Consider the following 21,263-nt stretch of genomic DNA (forward strand, 5'->3'; position numbering starts at 1 on the left):
TAGGATTCTGTGAAGATGCTCCTTTCAGAGCTGATGGCAGATCTTCACTTGTCACTTCACCTTCCTTCCTCTAGAGGGGATTGTGTCCCTGGGCATGGATGGCTCTGAGAGGATTTACCTGAGCTTTGAATAGCTGCATGCAGGGCTGGAAATGTGTTCTGCTCATGGATCTGCTTATCCACAGTCCCAGCCTGTCAACTGCCTGGGACTTTCTTGCCATATCGAGCCAACACAGGGAAAATTCCTGTCCTGGAACCACACACAGGTACTCCTTTGATTTTATGTACTGCCTTGGCATTCTAGCTCTCTCATCTCTCTGCCAGAGTGCACCAGGCTGGATGGAGGCAGTTTAAAGCTCAGGCTGTAACAAATACCAAATATCAAGGCTTTGTTTTATCCCTATTATCTTGTTTTATCCCTGGCCCTTGCTGCTAAACCAGTGTAAGAGCCCTTTCTTTATGACAAGGAAGAGCAGACTCGTGGTGCAGAGCTGGGACAGGCTGTCTCTCACTGCTCTTAATACAGATTGGCACAGCAATAGCCAACAGCTCTTTTTGATGGATCACAGATCACGATTTTTATGGATAAATGGATCATGATAGGATTACACTTCCTCTGCCAAGAGTGGTTCCTTTGGCTGTGTTCAGTCCAGGCTAATTGTAACATAATTAGCACATTCCCATCACAGCAGGAGACTGGAGACTTTCCCACCTCTGAAGCCTGAGCATTCCTTCTCTGAGAAATGTGGGTCCAGATTTGGCCATGGCATGGCCCTGACCCAGGTCAGACCATGCTGAGCTCTGAGTGCTGCTCTGCAGGCTGCTCCTCCCTGAACCACAGAATCATTAGGACTGGAAAACACCTCCAAGATCCTGCAGTCCTGAGAGGTTTCTGTGGAGCTGGGGCAGCAGAGATTCCTCTCAGGGATGTCCCAGAGCAGGGGCAAGGAAGTCTCTGTGTCCCTGTCCCAGTGGTCTGCAACACCTGATGGATCTTTAAAAAACACCCTGAAGAGCCTCACCCTGAGGGTGAACAGAGGGAATTAAACTCCTCTGCCCAGCTTTGAAGTTTCACACCCACACACTGGTATGGGAGCTAACAGTGAAGGACTATTGACTTTGAAATGTTTCTTCTGATGTTGAGGAATGGGGAAGTGGAGGTGACAAAGGTTCTGTGTCTTGTTGTGTAATAGCATTTCTGTTGTTGTCATTTGTTCTTTGTCGGTTTTCCTTTTTCCCAATGAAAACTTTTATTAGTTCATAAAGAAGGTGAGTACTTGGTGATGTTTTCATTAAAGCTGCAGGTAGGTCCTGAAGCAATGCAACCATAGGAGAATTTAATTTTTCAGTGGTTTGTTTGTTGTTTTTCTGGTGGTTGTTTGGTTTTTTGGGTTTTTTTTTGTTGTTGTTGTTATTGGTTTTTTTGTTTGTTTGTTTTGTTTTGTTTTTTTTTCCCAAGCTAAAGTTCTATTCCTTGTAGTTCTGAAGAACCAGGACTGAGCTATATTTGTTTACAATTTTAAGGGCAACAAAGATCCCTCTATTTGTTACTTTGAAGCCAACCAAAATTTTTTTTTCTTGCATTTGATTGCTTGGGGTTAACAGCCTCTCTTTTCTGTGGAAAGAAACAACATGTCGCTCAAACAGCCAAATTTTCTGGAACAAAATGAAGGGCACTCAATGACAGGAGAGCTCCAGCTCAGATTTATAACTGGATAATGAGAAATTGCTGAATAACGTGTTCATTTTCTGCCACTAGATGGTAATAAATCTTCCCACTGCTGTCCACTCCCAGCTTCAGCCCAGCAGTGGAGGATGCTCCAGGGTGCAATGTACATCCCTGGTGCACAGCAACATCCAGGCTGGCGTTAATGACCTCAGGACCTTTCTCTGGCTGCTCTGGAGGAAGGACTTCCATGCAAGATGCCCCAGAATTGCTGATGTGCTGCTGCAAGTGGAGGGGGTTGATGTGAGGTGGCCCCCAGCGTTTGCACTGACACCAATGAGTGAAGCACAAATAGTCCCAGGAGTAGCCTGTGACCTTTACTGCAGGATAGGAACAACTTTTCCCAAAGCAGCAGGGAGGGGCTGGCTCCCAAACAATGCTGGGCTCCAGCCCAGGTGAGCACACCTTGCTGGGGACAAGGACTTGTCCCCAGGGAAATGCTCTCTGGCAAGGACAGCACTCTGCCAGCTGGCCTGGGGAAGGCAGAGGAACACAGGCCCTGCAAATCAGGGATTTTATTGTGTTGATGTTGGCAGTGAAATCCTTTTAAAAATTTTTATGGATTTTTTTGCTTAAGCTAAATCAAATTTGGTGTGTGGGGTGAGCAGTGCTGGCTGGCTGCCAGCTGCAGCCTGCTGGCATCAGGTGTGCCAGCTCAGAGCAGGAACAATCTGAATCTGTCTCTTGCCAGACTCTGCTCCCCTGCATGGGATCTCTCTCGAGCTCTCTGCTTGAAATGCAGAGCCTGAATTGCCACAGAGAGGATAAAATTTAGGCAAAGGACTAAGGCAAACTTCACAGCCAGGGACAAGGACGGCTGTGACAGCTCCTGGTGTCCTCTGTGCTCACTCCTGGCAAGATTTGCAAACAGTTTTTTAATCTTTTATACAGCTTTTCAAAACAAACTCATCTGGTTTCTTCCTGTCTTTTGCTCAACCTTGCAAGGGAAAAAGAAGGAAACAAAAAAATCAAAGGGTGCTGAACCTTCAATTTGATGTAATGAAGTTGGGAGCTAAAAACAGGTATTTGGCTGTACCCAGAGGTGCTTCTATCTTTTCTGAACACTTAATGAGTCAAAATGCTTCCTAATCTATTGAAACAGAAAATTCAGACACTTCAGTTCCTCTGGAGAGGAGATCTAGGTGAAGGGACTCTGCACATTCATTGTAGATTGGACTCTGAAGCCATGCTATGGAAAGCACTTTTCATCTGTGGATCGAACTGATAACTAATTCAATCTAATTAATCCCTGCATGGATGGGGAGCGAGGGAGACATATTTAGGGATTGTTTCTTCCAACCCTGAAATTCTGTCACCTCCAGGAGCAGCTTTCTGGGTGTATTCCCTGTATTCCCTTCAAAAAAGGGAACAAAATGCTTTGGGGGAAAGCTGTCAGATCTCCAAGGACACTGCTGAGGTTAAATAAGAGCTCGGTGCTGTGAGCACAGGCCTTTGGTTTAACATCCCTTTTCTCCTGGATTGGTGAGATGCTCTTCCCACTAAATGTCAGTGTAAAAAGCCCTGAGGTTGTGACATTCAGTCTTGAGCTGATGGAGAGCAGAAGTTTTTCCAGGCCTGGATCCTTGCTCAGGTGTGGACCAGTAGCAGAAATCAGGGAAAGAGGAGAAGCAATTGTGAATGAATTCTCCACTAATGTATTCTTGCAGCTTCCATCACTGAAAACAGAAGGAATCATCTGAATTTCCATGTTCAATACCAAGACCTGTCCTGCATTAATTTACCTAATTCCTTTTTATAATTAATTTAGATTTTGAAGCTTAGCATCTAGTATTGATAATTTGCACAGTTTAATTTTATGCAGCTGAAGGGGAAAAACTCTCCTCTCAAGGAGTTTGTCTCAAGGCTGCTGACTCATTTCATGAGCTTGGTCCTGGTCCTTGCTGGGAAAACAGCCACTCCAGTCACCTCCTCTGTGACAGCTGCAGGTTTACAGTGGTGCTCTGTCCTCTCAGGAGAAGTTTTAGTCCATCTCCCAGCCCATCATCCTCACAGGCAGCTTCTCAAGCACAGCTCCATCCTCAGCAGCCCCAAATATCCCTGGCTGCTGTGCCCTCACTCTGCTCCTTGACTGTTTCCCAGGCTTGAGATGGGGAGATAATATATTTTTAGTAGCTATTCTTCCCTTTTTGTGTGTCTTAAGTAGAAACATTAATGTCTAACTTAAAGGGCACATTTTGCAAGGTTATTTATGGGAGAAATAAGCTTTTTTCCTCCTGTGTTTTTCATGGAGGAAGCTGGCAAGAGCTGAAATCCTTTACCTTGTTACTGTCGAACACTCTCAGGATTGGAGCTATTTTTTTTTTTTAAAGGAAGATAGTTATTACCCAATGATTGAAGATTGTTATTATCCAAAGATTAAACCAGCAGCAGTTTCCCCAGAGCTGAAGCAGCACAGTGACAATGGGATGGGCCGGTTTGGGGAGCTCTCCCCACCGTGTTCATGGGAGGAATGATGCTGCAGCAGGGCAGGGACAAGCCCAGCCTGGGAGCACCTCAGAGGTGCTTTAGGCTTTAGCTGAGCCTGGCACAGACACCCCGGGGCACAAGGGGAGCCTGTTCTGCCTTTATGGACAGAGGGACACGGGGCAGAGCTGGCAGCACAGCCCGCACAGAGGAGCCTTGTTGGCACAGCCCAGCCCGCTGCTCCCGGCTGTTTGCCTTGGACGGGAGCACCGGCAGCGAGGTTTGTCCAGCCCCTGCTTTACCTCTGCTGCTCCTCCACCAGCACAGAGCCAGGAGAAAAGCCCGCCTCCAGCTGCAGTGCTGCCTTTACCCCGTGTCTCCTGTTCCTTCTGGCCCTGGCCACTCCATGCTGCTCTTCCCGAATCCCCAGCACAGGGGGTTGGATTTAGCAGCATTTATGGGATGAGGGAATGCAAGCCTGGAAGTCTGTGCTAATGCAGACAACGGAAAACTCAGTCTGCTGATGAATTACTGCTACAGAGGAGCTAATTAAAGGCAGAATTTAGTTTATTGATGCCTTATTAGGCTTTTAATTGAAGCAGAACTTCCTTAGCTGATAAAATTTCCTTCCCTGCCCTCACATCCATCTTCTCCACACTCCTTTTGGGAGGTTTCTTTTATATTTCTAAAGTTTGTTCCCCTGTGCCAGGCAGTATTTTTCACTCCTGATTTAACTGATGGAAGTGTGATTGCACAGGAATCTGACAGTAGTGATGGATGTAATTAACCCTCTCCACACCCCAGTTCCTCTGCCTTTTACTTTGTTGGTCACTGCCACTTTTCGGTCAGCTCTGGCCTTGCAGAAAGTTCCTCAAATAATGGGAATAACGAGTGGTAGCTGAGGCAGGTGCCAATGCCTGGAGGCAGATTTTAGAGGTGCTATCAGTGTCAGCTTGGCACCAGCACAGCTCCAGCCTCACCAGTGCCAGATCTTGCTGTTCACAGCCTGTGCTCCATCCAGCCTCTGCGGTGGCTCCTGCACAGAGGGAGGGCTCAGGCTGCTCTGATCCCCCTTTTAGCAAGAGTTGGCCGTGGCGCTGGATGCATCCCAGCCTGTGGAAAGGCAGAGAGTCCTCAGGGAGGAAGATGGGAACAAGGCACGCGGCTTGTGTTGGGAAATGGCACATCTTGAACTTTTCTCGCAGGAAACTCACAGCGTAAGGAAGGAATTGCTCTGTCCATCCTCCAGCCCGTGCGTGCCAGAGTCATCCCCCCGGCAGAGAGGACACTGTCTCAGCCTGCTGGGAGCATCCCGGCCACCTTCCCGGCTCCCGGGCGAGCAGCAGGCTCGGATTGCAGCAGGCTCCTCCTCCGCAGCCTGCCGGGAGGGCAGGAGAGGCGTGGAGCAGGAGTCAGCAGCTCGGGGCTGCCTCACCTGCACCGTGCGAGCGGCGGCACCGGCACCGGACCAGCATCTTCCCGAGCCGCATCTTCCCGAGCCGCATCTTCCCGAGCCGCATCTTCCCGAGCCGCATCTTCCCGAGCCGCATCTTCCCGACATACATCCCATGGGCAGCACCGCCAGCCCGGCATGGAGAGCCTGAGCAGCAGCCTGAAGAAGAAAGCCACGGAGCACCACTACAGGGCTGAGGTGATGATTGCTGGAGAGCAGCTGAGGTAGGAGGCGCTGGGGTCCTCCTGCAGCCCGGGGCAGGGCTGTGCCGGGGCTCTGGGCTGTATCCCGTCAGCAGCAGGCTCAAAGCTTTATCCTTGAGCCAGCTCGTTCCCCCTCTCCAGTACCACCACCAAAGAGTGCTGAACCAGGTCCTTCCCTTTCATACCCTGGCCTGCTGCTCCTCTCTGGCATCTCCCACCCTTCACCCCCAGGTACCAGGGGACTGGTGGGTGAGTTTAGATGGCGTCAGATCTTTTTTGTCGCTTCCACCTTCCCCGAAGCACGGGGAGTGATGTGGTGGCACTGAGCAGCCCCCACGAGGTCCCTGACCCCTGGCTGGATGAGGACAGCACATTTCTGGGGATGCTCACACTTTTGGGGTCACTTGGAAGGGCATTCCAGGGGTGCCACGTGCCTGAACTGGATCTTTCCTTTCCTGAAATTCTCTTTTGGGAACTTCTGCTGGCTTGTAGTCCCAGTTCTTCAGCAGCTTCTGAGGGTTTTCTTATGAAGAGAGAAATCCATCCTCCTATGCAATGTGTGTCTGAGAAAACGTGTTCCTTGTGTATCTGGGGTCAGATACACGTGTTCCTTGTGTATCCTCCTTGCTTCCAAGCATCTGACTGTGGGCTTTCCTAGCTCTAGAGCAGAGTTTGCTTGTTTGTATCTGGAGCCATTCTGGTTTGTTTTGAAATGTGGGTGGAAAATAGGAAATACATCCTTGATAATGTAAACAGTCCCGAGCCTGAGTGTGCTGTCATCAGATCCCCAAAATTAGCTTGGTGTAGATATGTTGTCCATTCCCAGTGAGCACTGTTAGCTTAAGCTTTATTATTTGTACTCTATCAAGGATTGATAACTTCCAGCTAAGGACTGGGGCCCCATCGTGAAAATACAGCCAAGGGACACAGCAGGTTTATTCAGATTTATATTTCCAGTATTTTACTCATCTGCAGTGACAGAGGTTTAAGTTGAGCCCCAAGGCCAAAGAAAGGGGTCAGGCATTCAGAGAGAAAATAAAATAATCAAGCTGTGTATTAAAACTATGTTCCATATGTGGGGGGTGATGTGACTTCCCCATACCTGTTGCAGGACAGGAGCAGATCAGACCCTGGACCATTTGGTGATTGTGACTTTAAGCACAAGAAGGGAATACAGTAAATTTTTTTGTGACTAGAACTCTTCCAGTTCACTGCACATTGGGCTAAAATTGAATAGAAACCCCAAAGTTTATGTAGTTTTGGGCCATCCAGGTTTTTTTTTTCTTCTTTTTTTCCCCCCATAGCTGCAATGTCTTGAAGTTTCCTGGCTTAGGGAGCTCCCAAAATTTGAGAGCTCACAATGAGGGAGAGGAGGGTTCTTTTCCTGGGGCTGGGCACACAGCAGTTCCATCCCTCTGCCCTGGTCTGGGCAGGAGCCTGTTCCCAGTGCAGAATGATGGGAAGGAGCTGTTGGTGTAAAACCTGGGGAGGAAGATGAGGAGATGGACACCAGCCTGGAGCTGGGCTGCTCCTTTCACTGAATTTCTGGTTGGAAGGAGAATTGAGTGAGGCAGAACAGAGTTTGAATTTCTCTCTTGTATTCTGGGGATCTCACAGCCCGGTAAGCAGTCAGTGGCATGGATCTTCCTGGATAGCTGGTGGAGAGCAATGGGGAAACTGAGGCAGAGAGGCTGGGTGATGTGTAGATGGACAGAGCTAAATGTCCACCTTGTCCTCCCCTGCTTTTTGCCCAGATGTGGAATACAGAGGCAGGGAAGGGAGCCTTGCAGCTGCCCTGACTCAGTGAACCTCCATCAGCAAATAATGCTGCTGTATCCACATGAAACATCAAACATTTGTTTTTCCCTGCTCCCCGCTTCCTGCCCTGCCTCCCCACTATTACATTAAATCAAACAAACCTTTGCTCCATCTTCACAGTTCTTTGGCTTCCCAGCAAGTTTGCAAAATCCCTCAGAGTTTGGTTTGGCCAGAGGGGTGAGTCTGTTCAGTGTCAGGATGTGTTTCCCAGCCAGCAGTAGCTGCACAAGTGAGGGCTGGAATGCTCTGTGAGGATGGCCAGGAATGGAGTGGATCCTGCAGGAATCAGTGGGGGATTGGCCAGTGTGGTTTGGGTTTGCCAGGGTCCCTCTGCTTTAACAGCTGCCCAGTCCAGGGAGGGGGAAAAAGTGTTTTATAGCTTGAGTCTCTCTCCACTAGAAAGACAAAAATAGAATTTTCACTGTTGTTTTGGCCTGGAGTCTGACAGAGCTGCTGGCTCAGGCTAGTTCCTCATGTCTGCTGTCATTCCTCTTGTGTCAGACATATAAACTTGCATGAGAATCACATTGGCTTTACTGGGCGTTGTATATTCCTGGGTGGCATTCTGTAAGAGAGGCCCAATTAGTCGCTTCTAATTGCAACAAATGGCTTATCTACACAGAGAGGTTCTGGAGCAGCTTCCTCACTTTGCATTCACACCCTGCTGTAGTAGGAGTTCCTCAAGTATGGACAAGCCCTGATGCACTCTTGTCTGGGTATTCCCATGGTCATGAGAAGCAGCTGTGCTCTAATAGCTCTGTTAAGCTGCATTAATCACTGCTACATAGAAAATATACTCACTAAATTTATCTCTTGCACAGAAAAAGTGAGAGGAGAAGGATGCTTTCTTCCTACAAAGAATAAAATTGCAATTTCAGCCACTGTCCAAAAGTTTCAGAGCAGTGTTTTATTTGGATACTCAAACTGCAATGCTGTTAAATAAAGTGCTCATGCTTTGCTGCTCTGGAAATTGGGCTCACTAAAGGTGTGTGCCTGAACGTGCTAAAATTAGTATTCTTGCCCAAAAGTCATTTGTCTGCAGGATGTTTGGTGCTTCTCTGTTGGACTTGGATCTCTTGTGGTGAGCAGGACTTCCTTGAGGAATCACGGGGCACTGCTTGATGTAACAGTGAACCTTATTCAAAGATGAGACTTCATGGTCAGAATGACTGTAAAAAGCTAATTATTAATTTTCTAGCACTGGTGAAAGGGAGGCCTGGGAATTATACTTGTTCTTGCTGGGATTTCTTTTTGAGATTTAAGTCTTCCTACACTTATACTTAAATACAAGGAAAATAAAACATCTCAGTACCACTGTCACAGGCATGCAAAGCCCTGCCTCGTCCCCACATGTACTGGTGCTTTTTCAGACTGGGGGTGGTGCAAACTGGGATTTGCTGAGCGTGTTTGCAGCAGCTCTTTTGCCTGAATGTGCCTCTCCAGCAGCAGCTGCTTTGCAGGAATGCTCCCCTGTCTGGTGCTGCCTTTTAGTGAGCACTTGATTGTTTGTTGTTTTGGTGAGGGAGTTTATTTGTCTTGTTTGTTTGTTTGTTTGTTCCTGTGAAGATAGGAATAGAAAAGATCTTTTGGATGATGCATCTTTCCAAGGCCACTCGTTTGTGCTCAGCTGCTGTGGGAATGTGAACTGGAATTAATATCCTTGAAAGAGCCACCTTGTCATTTGAGATGCTCAAGGTCTGTTTACATGGGAGGTGAGGGAGAGGTTATTCCTCTTCTGTTTGGATGTCCCTTTCAACAAGGTTACCCAGGATGAATAATGATGGCTTTGTAGTGACCTTGACAAAGAAACAATTTGCTTACCCAACACAACCTACCCAAAGCAAACGCACGTGGAGGCTCCTGCCAAGCCAGGAGTGTTTCATAAGAGCCCATTCTCATGTTCCAGCAAGTGTTTTATCCTGACCTTATTCTGCCTTTTTTTTTTTCATCCTTTTGAAGATGTAGTATGTCCACAGGGTGGATTTTACCATCTAGAAAACTCATAATATTGCATACTATTATATATTTTCCCAATCTTTTTTTATCTGGAAGCATGAGTAGAACCCGCTCATGGTTTCACCAGCTTTGTTTTTGTAACATCACACAAGAGCTGTTACATCCTGTGGCTGAAGGACAAAGTTTGTCTCTTCAGGGTTGACAGGAAGCAGTAAACAAGAGGAAAGTGAAAAGTCCACAAGGACACTCCAGTTGAGCCTCTTCCGCTGCCCTGGGTCTGCAGGACAGAGGGAAAACTTATCACAGGCTTAAAACAGCCTTAAAGATCCAAAATGCTGCCCCAGAGGTGCTGAAACACCACTTAATCCTGTGCTGGGAATTGCTCCCAATCAAATATTTTCGGAATAAGTGTATTTTTAGATTTTTAAATCTTGGGCCTTAGCAGCATTGCTTGCTAAAAATATTTTTTTATTTTTCGCTTTCTAAATCTGAGCTTTCTTTTTTCTGTATTCTGAAACATGACTTAAAAAAGGGAATAAAATAGGGGAAATAGTGTCCTCCCAACCAGTTTCTATTCAGGCCTTGTGTGATTATGTATTGTATGTACAGGGGGTGTGTGTGAGTGTAAATATATATATATTATTTATAGAGTCCTGCAGACTCTTGATGGCAGTAGAGCACTCTTGCAACATTTCATATCTTTACCAAACATTCCTCTAAAGTGCCTTCCCACTTGCTGATTGTGAAGGAGAAAGAACATAAAAATTGGCTGTGTCTGCCCCCATAGGTGGGGAGCCTCTGTTTGCAGTCACTGCTGTGTCTGGTTGCATTTTGACAGTGGACCATGAAATAATGGAAAGAGACAAAAACTCTAAAAACAGCAAGGCTGTGTGTGGACTGTTCTTTCTGGGTAAAATCCATCAGAACGAGTGCTGGTCACATGTGGGAATCAGCCTTGCAGGTAAAGAGTGAAATGCTGGATGTGAACCTCAGGATTTGAGGAGGGTCTGTGCAAGGCAAGGCCAGGAGCTGATTCTGCATGAATCTTTAGTTTAATATTTTAATTAGCAGGAAGCTCTGGAAACTTCTGTCAACTTCTCAGCATTAATTGCAATAATCAATGACTAATTATTCCTTACAAACATTTTATGGTAAAACTTTTAGGAATTTAGTATTTATAAATCCTACAATATAGGGTAATCCATTATTAGCTAGATAGTTTTTTTGTGTATTTAAACTTCTTGTGAGGTACCTAAAAGTGTTGTCCAACAGGCATAACTTTTCCAAAAAGAACAAAAGGACTTGAGGCATGAAATAACGAAGGGCTGCAGTGTTTAATGCCTTAGTAAAACTCACTGGCCTGGGGCAAAACTGGGAATTGCGATGAATAATTTGAAACTAAAACCATCCTGGAGTTACAGAGATATTTAATTAATATCTCCCCTCAGAGCCTGCTGCATACGCTGGGCATTTTCCAGCACTCGTGTTTTGGGAACAGTCACGGCTACAGGGCAAAATTTTGGCCCCTGGACAGATCTCCTGCCAAACTGGGCTGGCGTTGGCTGGAGCACAGAGAAACTCTGTGCCCTGTGGCTTGTTCAGTTGTTAAGGTCCTTTAAAAGTCAAAGCTGTGCTCACCTGAGTTACCTTCCCCCATATATCTTTCCATCAGAGCTGCAGACCGGCCAGAAATCAGGGCTGTGTGGATAGGAGCGCTGTTGTTTGGGTAAACTCTGTCCCAGTCAGTCCCAGCTGGAAGCAGACAATGTCAGGATTGTTGTCCACTGTGGGTTAGTGGATACATGGATTAAGTAGTGCTGGGATCCACCTGGCACTCTTTGCTTGGACAGAAGAAGGGAGGGCTCCTGGTACTGCTCCCACCTGGAGTTAAGAGTGAGGCTCTGTCCTAAGGGCAGCTTTATTCCTGCTTTCATGGCCATGGAGAAGGAGAACTAGACACAGAATCATGCCAAGATAACAAATACATGTACTGCTATTTTTTGCTGAGTTTTGTCCCCTCTTCACCTCCTTTGGTTGGTTGCTGTGGGTTTCAGAGTTTTGTTTAGAATAAAAAGACGTCTATGGGTCAGAACATCTGCTCAGACAACCTGAGTGGTGGCAGGAGGAGAGAAGGGGATGGTGGAGAGGCTCCCTGGGATTGGCACTGCCAAGGGGTTTGGTTGAATTGATCAGTGCTGGCTGCTTGGCACCACTCCCAGCTCATCCAGGGTGGTCTCTCCAGGCTGGACAGATCCAGGCCAGCACACCCAAACTGCCCTGAGAGCCCAGCTGTGCTCAGTGGCTGCCTTTCCCCCCAGGCTCCGTCTGCACGATGGGAAGCTGGTGAAGGACAGGAGGTACCACCTGAGGACGTACCCCAACTGCTTCGTGGCCAAGGAGCTCACGGACTGGCTCATCGAGCACAAGGAAGCGCCCGACCGCGAGACCGCCATCCGCCTCCTGCAGAAACTGATGGATCACTACATCATCCACCACGGTGTGTGGGCATCCTGACACCCCCAGAGCAGGGCTGTGTGCCTGCTCACCCCTCTGTGTCCCTCAGCTCGGCCTGCAGGAGCGTGGCCAGGTCCCTGTGTGCCATCCTGCTATGGGTGGGGGCTCCTGGAGAGGCTGGGTGGAGCTGGATCTGCTTTGCTCTGGGGGACGTGCCAGTTCCCTGCCCACCAGAGAAGGGGCTGTGCACTGGTAAAATGATGTCTAAAGCATCTCCTCTTTGAAAGCAAGCTTGGTAACACCTGACCTGTGCTCCTGTACCCAGCCAGGTGGATGTTTGTGTAGCAGCTGGTCTGTCCCATGTTTATGTCACACAGAAATGGAGGCTGAATTACAGCATGTGCTTCACATCTTCAGGAAAATTCATTCTCTTGCTATAAGACCCCAGTATTCCTTAGTTTCCCCATGATGGGATAAATAGGGCTGTGGAGTCCACATCACTCCAAGGAAAATGTAATCTGGCACTTGTGAACCTGGAGCTGAAGGAATTCTGCTTCCCTTGGGATTTAAGTCTGTGCTGCCATTACAAAGGCTTGTCTGTGGAACATAATTTAAAAAAAATTAAAAAGGAAGGAAAAAAAAAGGAAACATGGAGAAAAAGTAGTTTGATGCTCAATCCCACCTCTTAGCAGTATTCAGGTTTTTTTCTGTTTAAAATTTCGTTGGAACTTTCAGGAGTTTTGGATTAACTGAGGTCACATAGTAAGCTCTGTGCTGCAGAGCAAGGTCCAGCCCTTGGTCCTGATATAAAAACAGAAAAAGAGCTGTGCTTCAGATGGGCAAAAAGCAATTCCTGTCCATGTGGTTTTCAGCCAGGAACAAAACCCCCAGATTGTCAGACAGCTCTGGAGCACCTCTGCCATCCATGGGAAGGGCTCTGGCTGAGCCCTCCTGCTCCCAGGGCTTTGGGACAGGAGCTGTGGCAGCCTGGAGCTGCGTGCTGGTTTGTCACACAAGGATGTAGATGAGGAGACAGAGGCAGATGATGACCACACCAAACCAAACTCTCTCCTCCTCCCCTTTTCTGGGGTCCAAAAATAGCTGCCTTTGACCACTGCAATGCAAACACTCCCTGTTGCCATCTGCTACTTGCTGAGGGTAATGCCCTTTACATTAAACCGCCTTGAACAAAAATAAACTGCTGCTGGGCTTTATCACAAAAAGCTGAAGCAGGGAGTTCTCAGTTAACTATTAACACTTATACCTGATTATTTTTCCATCTCTCCAACTGACAGTTTCAAATAAATCCATTAGTTAATTAAACCAATGCAGCGCTGGGTACCAGCACTGTTTTCAGTGCATATTAAGACATGTCCCTCCTGCTCCTGTGACAATTCCTGGCAGGACACAGAAGTTGACTTTCCAACTTGCCTTGTGTCCATTAATTTTGTTAGTCCTGTGGAAAGAGGGCTGCCAGCTAATGCAGCACAGTGCTGGGTGCTTGGCAATTGTCTGGCTGAATTGTTTGCCCTCTTCTCCCCTGGCATCCAGATAATTATCTCATGAAGATCATCGTGCTGCCTCTTAATTGTCTGGTGTGCTTTGAGCTTTGGTTCTATTACACGCTGGAAACACATCAAAATTGACCTTTAAATAGGAAAACTGCTTTGGTTTTCTATGGGCATAGTCCTGTAGGGTTTTTTTTTTTAATTCCTGCTGGCTTTGGAATAGCTTCTCCTTGGAATTATGAGGCTGCAAACTTTCACTCTTAAAACAACTTTCTCATCCAGCCCTCGTGCTCGGTGAGTCACAGGCTGTAGAGTCCTGATTGCATCTGAGACAGCTGCTCTGCAGAAATGATGAACCCAGATTATCTGACAAGTTTTGGCATTTTGCTGCTCACCTGAAGGAGAATGTGGTTTTGCCGGTCTGCTCAGAAGGATGAAAAGTGTTAAAATTTTCACAAGAAGTATCTTGAATCTTTTGAATTTCACTCTAGTGAAGTTACTTTAGTGAGGAAACATTTGCGGTTTTTCTTTTTCCCTTTGACTAATTTTCTTTGTTTTCCAGGCATATTCTTTATTGTGGTTTTTGTTGTTTTTTGTTGCTTGGGTTCGTTTTTTTTTACCACTTAAATTTCTTCTTGCTTCAGGTGGGTGGAGCTGAACGCAGGCTGACTTTTAAGAGCTGAACTATAATTTTTGGGCTGGGTTTTTATGTCTTTGTTTTAGTTGTTTGGGGTTTTTTTTTGTTTGTTTTTTTGCCTTTTTTTTGTGCTTGTAGTCTAGGAGTCTGTTTCAGGCAGGTTTATCTCACATATTTATTTAAATATTTGATATTCCCAAATATTTACCTTATAAAGGTTACATGAACTGTAAAGCCATTTACAGGCTGTGTGCCCATCCCCAAGATGAATCCCAGGCCTTTCAAACAGATGTAATTATTCCAGTTATATTGCACCTGGCTTTGAAGGAAATTTGCTCCTGAGGTCAGTTTGCCATGAATGCAAATGAATTGGGCAGGGTTAACACAAAATGATGTGGAAAAGTTTGTGCCTTTTTTTTTTTTAGCTTCTGAGTATTTTTGACAGACAAAGGTGATTTTATGGGAGTTTGAGTGGAATATGTTTTTTTTTTCTTCTGTACTCTAAGTCTGCTTACATGTGGCTGTAGCTTTTTAAAAAAAAAGTTGATTGAGGCAATTCTGTTCATCCTCTTTTAGTCTAAGTGTAAACATTAGCACTTAAATTAAAAAAAAAAAAAAGCAAAATGCAGACCCCAAATCAAGGTTTGCCAAGGTCTGCACATTGGGAATGACCTTTCCCACCAGCATGAGCTTCAAGTATTCCTGAGCAGGTAATTTTTGGGGACTGAGGGCTCTGATGCCGCTTGTTCCATGGGATGAGGGGCACAGGGAAGGACATGAATCCCTCCCAGCTTTTAGCCTGGAGACAACGCCCTGCTGAGAGTGAGCCCTGGTGCCCATCGGGGCTGACATCCCTGCCCTGTGTTTTGCAGTCTGTGATGAGCACTCGGATTACAAGGATGCCAAGCTGCTCTACCGCTTCCGCAAGGATGACGGGACCTTCCCCCTCAGCAAGGACGTGAAGGTGTTCCTGCGAGGGCAGAGCCTCTATGAGAAGTACGTGAGTCCTCCCCTGGCACTGGGGCACGGGCACTGTGCCCTGCTGGCTGCCGGCAGCCACAGCTCTGCTTTTCCTTCTCTGCCCTCCCTGCTGTCCCACGGGGAAATGCTGCTTCCTGAGCCCTGGCACAGCTGCAGGACAACCAGAGTCCTTGGGGATGGGACAGGAGTTTCACTGTGAACTCATGGATGCCTCCAAAGGCTCCAGCCCACGTGCAGGGTCTGGGATCTGGCACAGGGAAGTGCAGTCTGAGTGCTCCTGGGATGAGCCCATGCAGTGGCCATTCCCAGCACTCTCGTGTGAGCTGTACTAGCACTTGTGTCCCACCAAAGTCAGCAGGTATGGGACTTTCAGGACTCTCCTGGGCCTGGGTCCCTGCCCCTTGCTTAATTTTTAATGGAAAAGGTTATTGCCAGAGAAAACTCCTTCCGCCTCCAAGTGTTTTTTTTCTTTGTGTTGATTGTTTCTGGTCCTAAATCCAAGCCATCTTTCCAGAGTATAACCCTAGCCCACTCTCTGGACCTGTTTCCTTTAACAGCCTCTCCACAGCTTCACATGCTCGCACTGTGGCAGTGAGAGTCCCAAAGCGGCCCTGAAGGCGAGTCCTCCATGGGGGCGGGTGGTGATTTTGGGTGTGTCCCTTCTCCAGATGTGCATCCCTTGTGCTTTGCTCTCGATCCGCAGCAGCGGCCGTGGGACGGGAGAGCATCCCGGCAGTCTGACGGCCGAGCCGGCTGCACCCTCTCGTGGAGACGCTGGATTCAGCGCTCACACGCTGCCAGTGGAGCACCTGCTGACCGAAACCCACCTCACCCTTGCATTTGGACTGTCTGCCTTGTGTTACCCACACTCAGCCGCTTGCTTGGCTTTCCCTGTCATCTTTAGCTGAGCTCACAGCCCAACTGGTTTTGCTGGAGCTGCTGCCTCGCTGTGATGAAGATTTACAAAGGTGCCCGACTGCAGCTCCGTGTTCCTCCCTCCCTTCCCGCTGCTCCCCGGCAGGAATGTTCTGGCTGCGATGCTTTGCCCGCTTCCCTCGGCCCTGCTTCACCCGGCTGCAGCTCCCGTGGGCATTGGCAGGGATGTTTGGCATCACGGCAGCCTTGTCCCACCTCTGTGCCAGGCTGGTGAGCGTGGAAGAGTCAATCCTGAAGGTGAGGGAGGAGAACTCGGTGAAGTACCAGAGGACTTTCCTGGGCTCTGAGATGATCGACTGGCTCATTCAGGAGGGAGAAGTGGAGAACAGGCAGGAGGCAGTGGAGCTGGGACGGGCACTGCTGGAGCACGGGATCATTCAGCATGGTGAGCCAGGGTCTGGCTGGAGCTGGGCTGGGAAGCGAGGGATGAGCGTGGCTGTGTGAGGAACAAATCCCCATTCATGCCATGCAACAAGTGCTGGTCAAGTGCCCACTTGGAGATGGCAATGGAGCCTTTTAGTTCTATGTTTGGAGCTGGTGACCTTTGAAACTGGAGCAATCTTTTACAAAGGCTTTGAGATGAAATCTGAGCTGTTGCTCTTCAGTTCTTCAAAGCTACCCGCCACAGGGCTGGGCTGCACCCCTGGGTTTGGAGGGCTGGGGCATGAGGATGTAATGTTTAGCTCCTCTTGGCTGGAGACCATATCCATCTGCTATAATTAAACTTCCAATTCGGAAGGCAGGAGTCCTGTGAGTGCCTTGGGACAGGGGCAGGTGGAGGGCTGTGACACCGAGTGCACCCTAGGGATGGCACCTCTTGGGGGGTGGCCCTGCTGTTCCTCCCTCCCTGCAGGCAGCATTCCCAAACAGGCAGAAATCTGCAGTAGAGCACAGGGGCATAACCAGCAATTCATGAGGGTCCTTCAGGACATTTGTTATGTATTTTTCCACCCCTCAGCCTCTCCCTCCTCCCCTGTTCTCTCCTAGTCTCCAATCGGCATCACTTCTTTGACAGTGACATCCTCTACCACTTCTGGATCAACTTTCGGCGGCGGCGGCGTCTCACGGAGCTGCTCAATGAGAATTCTTCCCGTGCCCTTTCCGAGAGCCCTGACAGCCCCTTCTGCCTTCGCAAGCTCAACCCCGAGCCAGGCAACACCAGCTTCCTCTCTGGTAACTGTGAAAGCAAGGGTTACATTACCAGAGTACCCCAGGGATGAGGGTGTCACTCCAGCAGTTTGAGAAGTTCCTCTGGGCATCCCATGAAGTGAACACCCATCCCACTGGTTTGTGGTGGATGTCACGATGCAGTGACAGTCTCTAGCACAGCTGCCCCCCCCCAGGAAAATAGCTTAGCATCAGATCAGCTCTTGATCTTTCTTTGAAGCTGGTTTTTCTCTTTCTAAGCTCAAATGCCTTCTTCAGTGCACACATACCTTTCAAGTGGAGGTCAGGCTTGGCAGGAAGTTTGTTATTTTAAACTACTCTGATTTTTTAATAGGAAAAAATTTATGTGCCTCTTTCAGTCCAGACCAACAAGGAGATCAAAGTTGTCTCAGCAGTTCGAAGGAGCAGCATCACTTCCCTCTCTGGAAACTCCAACGCCTACTTCACTGCTCCTCCTACCTTGGTATTCCCTCCTGTGGCTGAGTGCAACCCCAAATCAGGTCTGGGCTTCTACATCCCCTGTTGTTATATGGGAGACATTTATTATTTCAGGACATGGGCTCAAGACCCATCAAGGGGAGAGGGTCTGCCTCACCTCTGCACCTTGATTTGAAAAGTTGTGCATATGTCTGGAAAACCACTGAGATGAATGCAAACGTTTCTGTGTGCAGGAACTGTGGTTCTAACATCTGTTTTGCAGCCCAGGCTAATCCCCAGGCTGCCTTGTTAGGCACTTTACTGTTCGAACCCCTTGATTCTGATAGAATCTGTCACCTTCTGCTCTAGTGTTAAAGAGACCCGTCACCAACGAAGAGCTGCTGTCCCCCGGGGCCCCCTATGTCAAGAAAACGCTGACTGTGAGTGACCATTGGGACTGGCTTTGCTAATCCAGCAGTATCCAGCTCCCTGCCTGCTCTTTGGTGGTTTTCTGTTGGCTGCTCTGACCTCTCTATGCTAAAGCTTTGACTGCATGTCACATCATCGTGGCTTTTTGTTGGTGACTCCCTAGGGGTCAATGTCTTCACACATTCTTGTGGGTGGAAATGTGCTCAGCCCCTCTGACAGCTTCATGCATATCAATGAGGTAGATCAGGAAAGAAAATGTTTCTTGGACAACAAAAAATCCCATTTTGTTTTTTTTTTGCTATTGGTGAGGCCCTGGCACAGGTTGCCCAGAGAAGCTGTGGCTGCCCCACCCCTGTAAGTGTCTAAGACCAAGTAGGACAGGGCTTGGAGCAACCTGGGACAGTGGAAGGTGTCCCTGCCCATGGCAGGGGGGTGGAATGAGGTGATCTTCAAGGTCCTTTCCAACCCAAACCATTCTAACATTCTGTGATTTCTGCTCCATCCAGCTCCGTGCAAACTGTAGAAATCAATAAGTCCTGTGACACTTGGGACTGTGACACTCACCCTCTGTCACACAGCTTTAGGCACAGCTTTATGCATCTTTCAAGTCCCTCTGCAGATCAGGGGTATTGATTTGATCCATCAGCATCTGCTGGAGCTGCACTGAATGGGGGAACATCCAAGGGCCACTCTTGCCTTCCTTATGTGGAGCTTTTTACATGGACAAATCTCCAGGATGCTGCAGACAACCCAAGTTTGGGGCTTTTGCTTTGTAAATTATTTCTAAAGCTGTAGGACTGGTCAAGGCAGGGCTGGTGGGTGCTGGGTGGAAATGTTACAAGGCAGCTCCTGTCCTGTGGATCCTATTGCACTTGGTTATTTTTGTGTCCCATCCCTTCACTGCCCACCTCTGAAAGGGGCAATCTCACAGAGAACAGTGTAGGAAGTGTGAGAGCTGCCTGGCCATGCTGGTTTGGCACCAGGAGCTGTGGATCAGGTTCCCAAATGAAGTGTGCTGTAGAAAGTGTTGGAAAGGAGCAAGAAAAATCAAGCTGGTGATTAGCATGGCACGTCTGAGGACGTGCTGTTCATTCTCCTAAACGCTCTTGCCCTGCCCTTCAACTCTGCCAGCCTGGGCCTTTCATGGCTCATTTCCTCCTGCTTAGCTCTGCAGTTGCTGTTATTTATTTATATGGGTGATGTGCAAAGTCCCTTGGGAATTCCTTTTCTCTTTTGGGCACTTCAGAGGGCCGCAGTGTCACAGCCACCTTCTGTGGCTGACACTGGCATGGGGCAAGGCAAGAGCAGCCCCTTCCCCCAGGAAGGCTCTGCTGTGCCCAGGAAAAGGCTCTGTGTGCTCTGGGAATGTTATCAAGCATGCTCGTGGTGCGTGCCTGGCACTTCAGCTTGATGCTGCCTGTGAGGCTCTTTCCTGCACAGGCTGACAGGGAATTAAACAGGAGGCAGCTTTGCAGGGAGCAGTTAATCAGTTCTGCATCTCACCTGGTGCAAGCCCTTTCTCTCCCACCCATGACAGGTTTGGATTATGAGCTCTCTGTCTCTCTAGGAGCTGTTGCATCTCCTCTCTCCAGCCCATTATTTCTTAAACCCCTTTTGTTTTCCTTGCAGATTGTGGGGGATGCAGTGGGCTGGGGGTTTGTGGTTCGAGGGGGAAGACCTTGCCACATCCAGGCAGTGGACCCAGGAGGACCTGCTGCTGCTGCAGGGATGAAGGTACTTCTTCCTCACAAACAGGAGACAGGATTTGTCTGTTTGAGCTTTTTGGGCTGAACACATACTCCATGATATTCCCACCTCCTGCCCTGGGGATCAGACTGATGGAATGGGCACATGGAGCTCGGGGAGAGGTGGAGGGAGGAATGCTCTCTGCAGGCAGAGTGCCCTGTGTGTGGTGGCAGAGTGGAGGATTTGCCTTTTCCAAGGCAGCACAGGGGCTATAGGCACTCAAAAATTGCAAAAATCCCTATTCCTGTGCCATATCTTGGAACTATCAAAGCTGTTTGAGCTACTAAAACAAACCAGAGAATCCCAGCTCAGTTCCAGTGATCTTATATAACCCCAGGGAGGCAGGAAAGGAATAGAGATTTGTCTTGAATCACCTGCTCCCACAGTTCCTGAAATGCTCAACTCCTGGGCATTTTGTTTCCCTGCTATTAGCAATGGACTTCTGCATGGAGCTATTTTCCATGTACACAAAATTGTAATAATATTAAATTGATGGCTTGATTTGATTCATCAAGCAACTTCCAGTATTCAGCTCAGGAGAAATGAACTTAGAGCTTGAAACTCACTTTAGGCCCAGGCATGTGAGTTTGGTGTGAAGTCTTAGGCATGAATGGAAGAAGTGTTGAGTTTCCCAGTTCCCTACAGAAACCCCAGAAGCAAGGGAGTAATTTCTAAAAGCTGCTATAAGTCTAAAGTCACATGAATATTTGAAATAATGGGATTCTTCAGAGGCAGAGTGTGACTCCTTGTTTGCTTCAGGCAGGATTGGAAGGGGATGGATGAATTTGTTTAATTTACTCAAGAGCCCAGTTAATTTCTCCTTACCTAATTTCATTTGCTACTAAATTGCTGGATGTTAATATTGTGCTTCATTTCCATCTGTGAAATGAGCCACTGCTCCTAAATGAGTCTTTTTTTCCTCTGTTAGCTCACAGCCTAAATCCCTTTGGTCTCGTCTTTATGACACAGTGATTGCAGCACTGTGATTATTGGTGTAGCTACAGGGTGGTGATGCTTGAGGGTTTCCAGGATGTTGGCACAAGTTATTTGCACCACAGCCCCTGGTTCCATTTATTCCCAGGCAGGAGGTGCTGTGGGATTGGAGGTAACCTGTCCCTCCTGTCTTGCAGGTGTGCCAGTTTGTTTTCTCAGTGAATGGGGTGTATGTTCTGCATCTGGATTATCAGACCATCAGCAGCCTCATCATGACAGGACCACGGACTCTGGTGATGGAAGTCATGGAAGCCATTGAATGAGCCCAGGAGTCTCATCCCACTGCTGCTTGGAAAGGCAGGACTCTCCACTTGGCAGGGATGGACTGTGGGGAGGGACCAAGCTCGACCATTCACTGTGATGTGTTACCCAGGCATTTTGATGTAGTTTCAAATAAATACATTCTAATGGACAAA

The 21,263-nt window shown here is 48.0% G+C and overlaps 1 protein-coding gene across 1 annotated transcript; it reads left to right on the forward strand.

The window, feature by feature from the left end:
* The first annotated feature begins 5,248 nt into the window (after positions 1-5,248).
* LOC106851727 (DEP domain-containing mTOR-interacting protein-like) lies at positions 5,249-21,263 on the forward strand. Its single transcript, XM_088174789.1, has 9 exons — positions 5,249-5,826; positions 11,898-12,076; positions 15,051-15,174; positions 16,302-16,480; positions 17,083-17,268; positions 17,622-17,762; positions 18,049-18,119; positions 19,738-19,842; positions 20,985-21,263. Exons 1-9 carry the CDS (start codon positions 5,741-5,743, stop codon positions 21,108-21,110), a joined length of 1,197 nt encoding a protein of 398 aa, XP_088030915.1. The 5' UTR covers positions 5,249-5,740; the 3' UTR covers positions 21,111-21,263.

Source organism: Sturnus vulgaris, chromosome 17 (assembly GCF_052056855.1).
Source record: "Sturnus vulgaris isolate bStuVul1 chromosome 17, bStuVul1.hap1, whole genome shotgun sequence".
Taxonomy (NCBI): domain Eukaryota; kingdom Metazoa; phylum Chordata; class Aves; order Passeriformes; family Sturnidae; genus Sturnus; species Sturnus vulgaris.

Bases quoted from the DNA above. Each gene is read 5' to 3' on its own strand.
- LOC106851727 (XM_088174789.1), top strand. From the start codon at position 5,741: ATGGAGAGCCTGAGCAGCAGCCTGAAGAAGAAAGCCACGGAGCACCAC. The intron at 17,269-17,621 runs GTAACTGTGAAA...TGCCTCTTTCAG, and splicing joins CAACACCAGCTTCCTCTCTG to TCCAGACCAACAAGGAGATC. The intron at 18,120-19,737 runs GTGAGTGACCAT...TTTTCCTTGCAG, and splicing joins ATGTCAAGAAAACGCTGACT to ATTGTGGGGGATGCAGTGGG.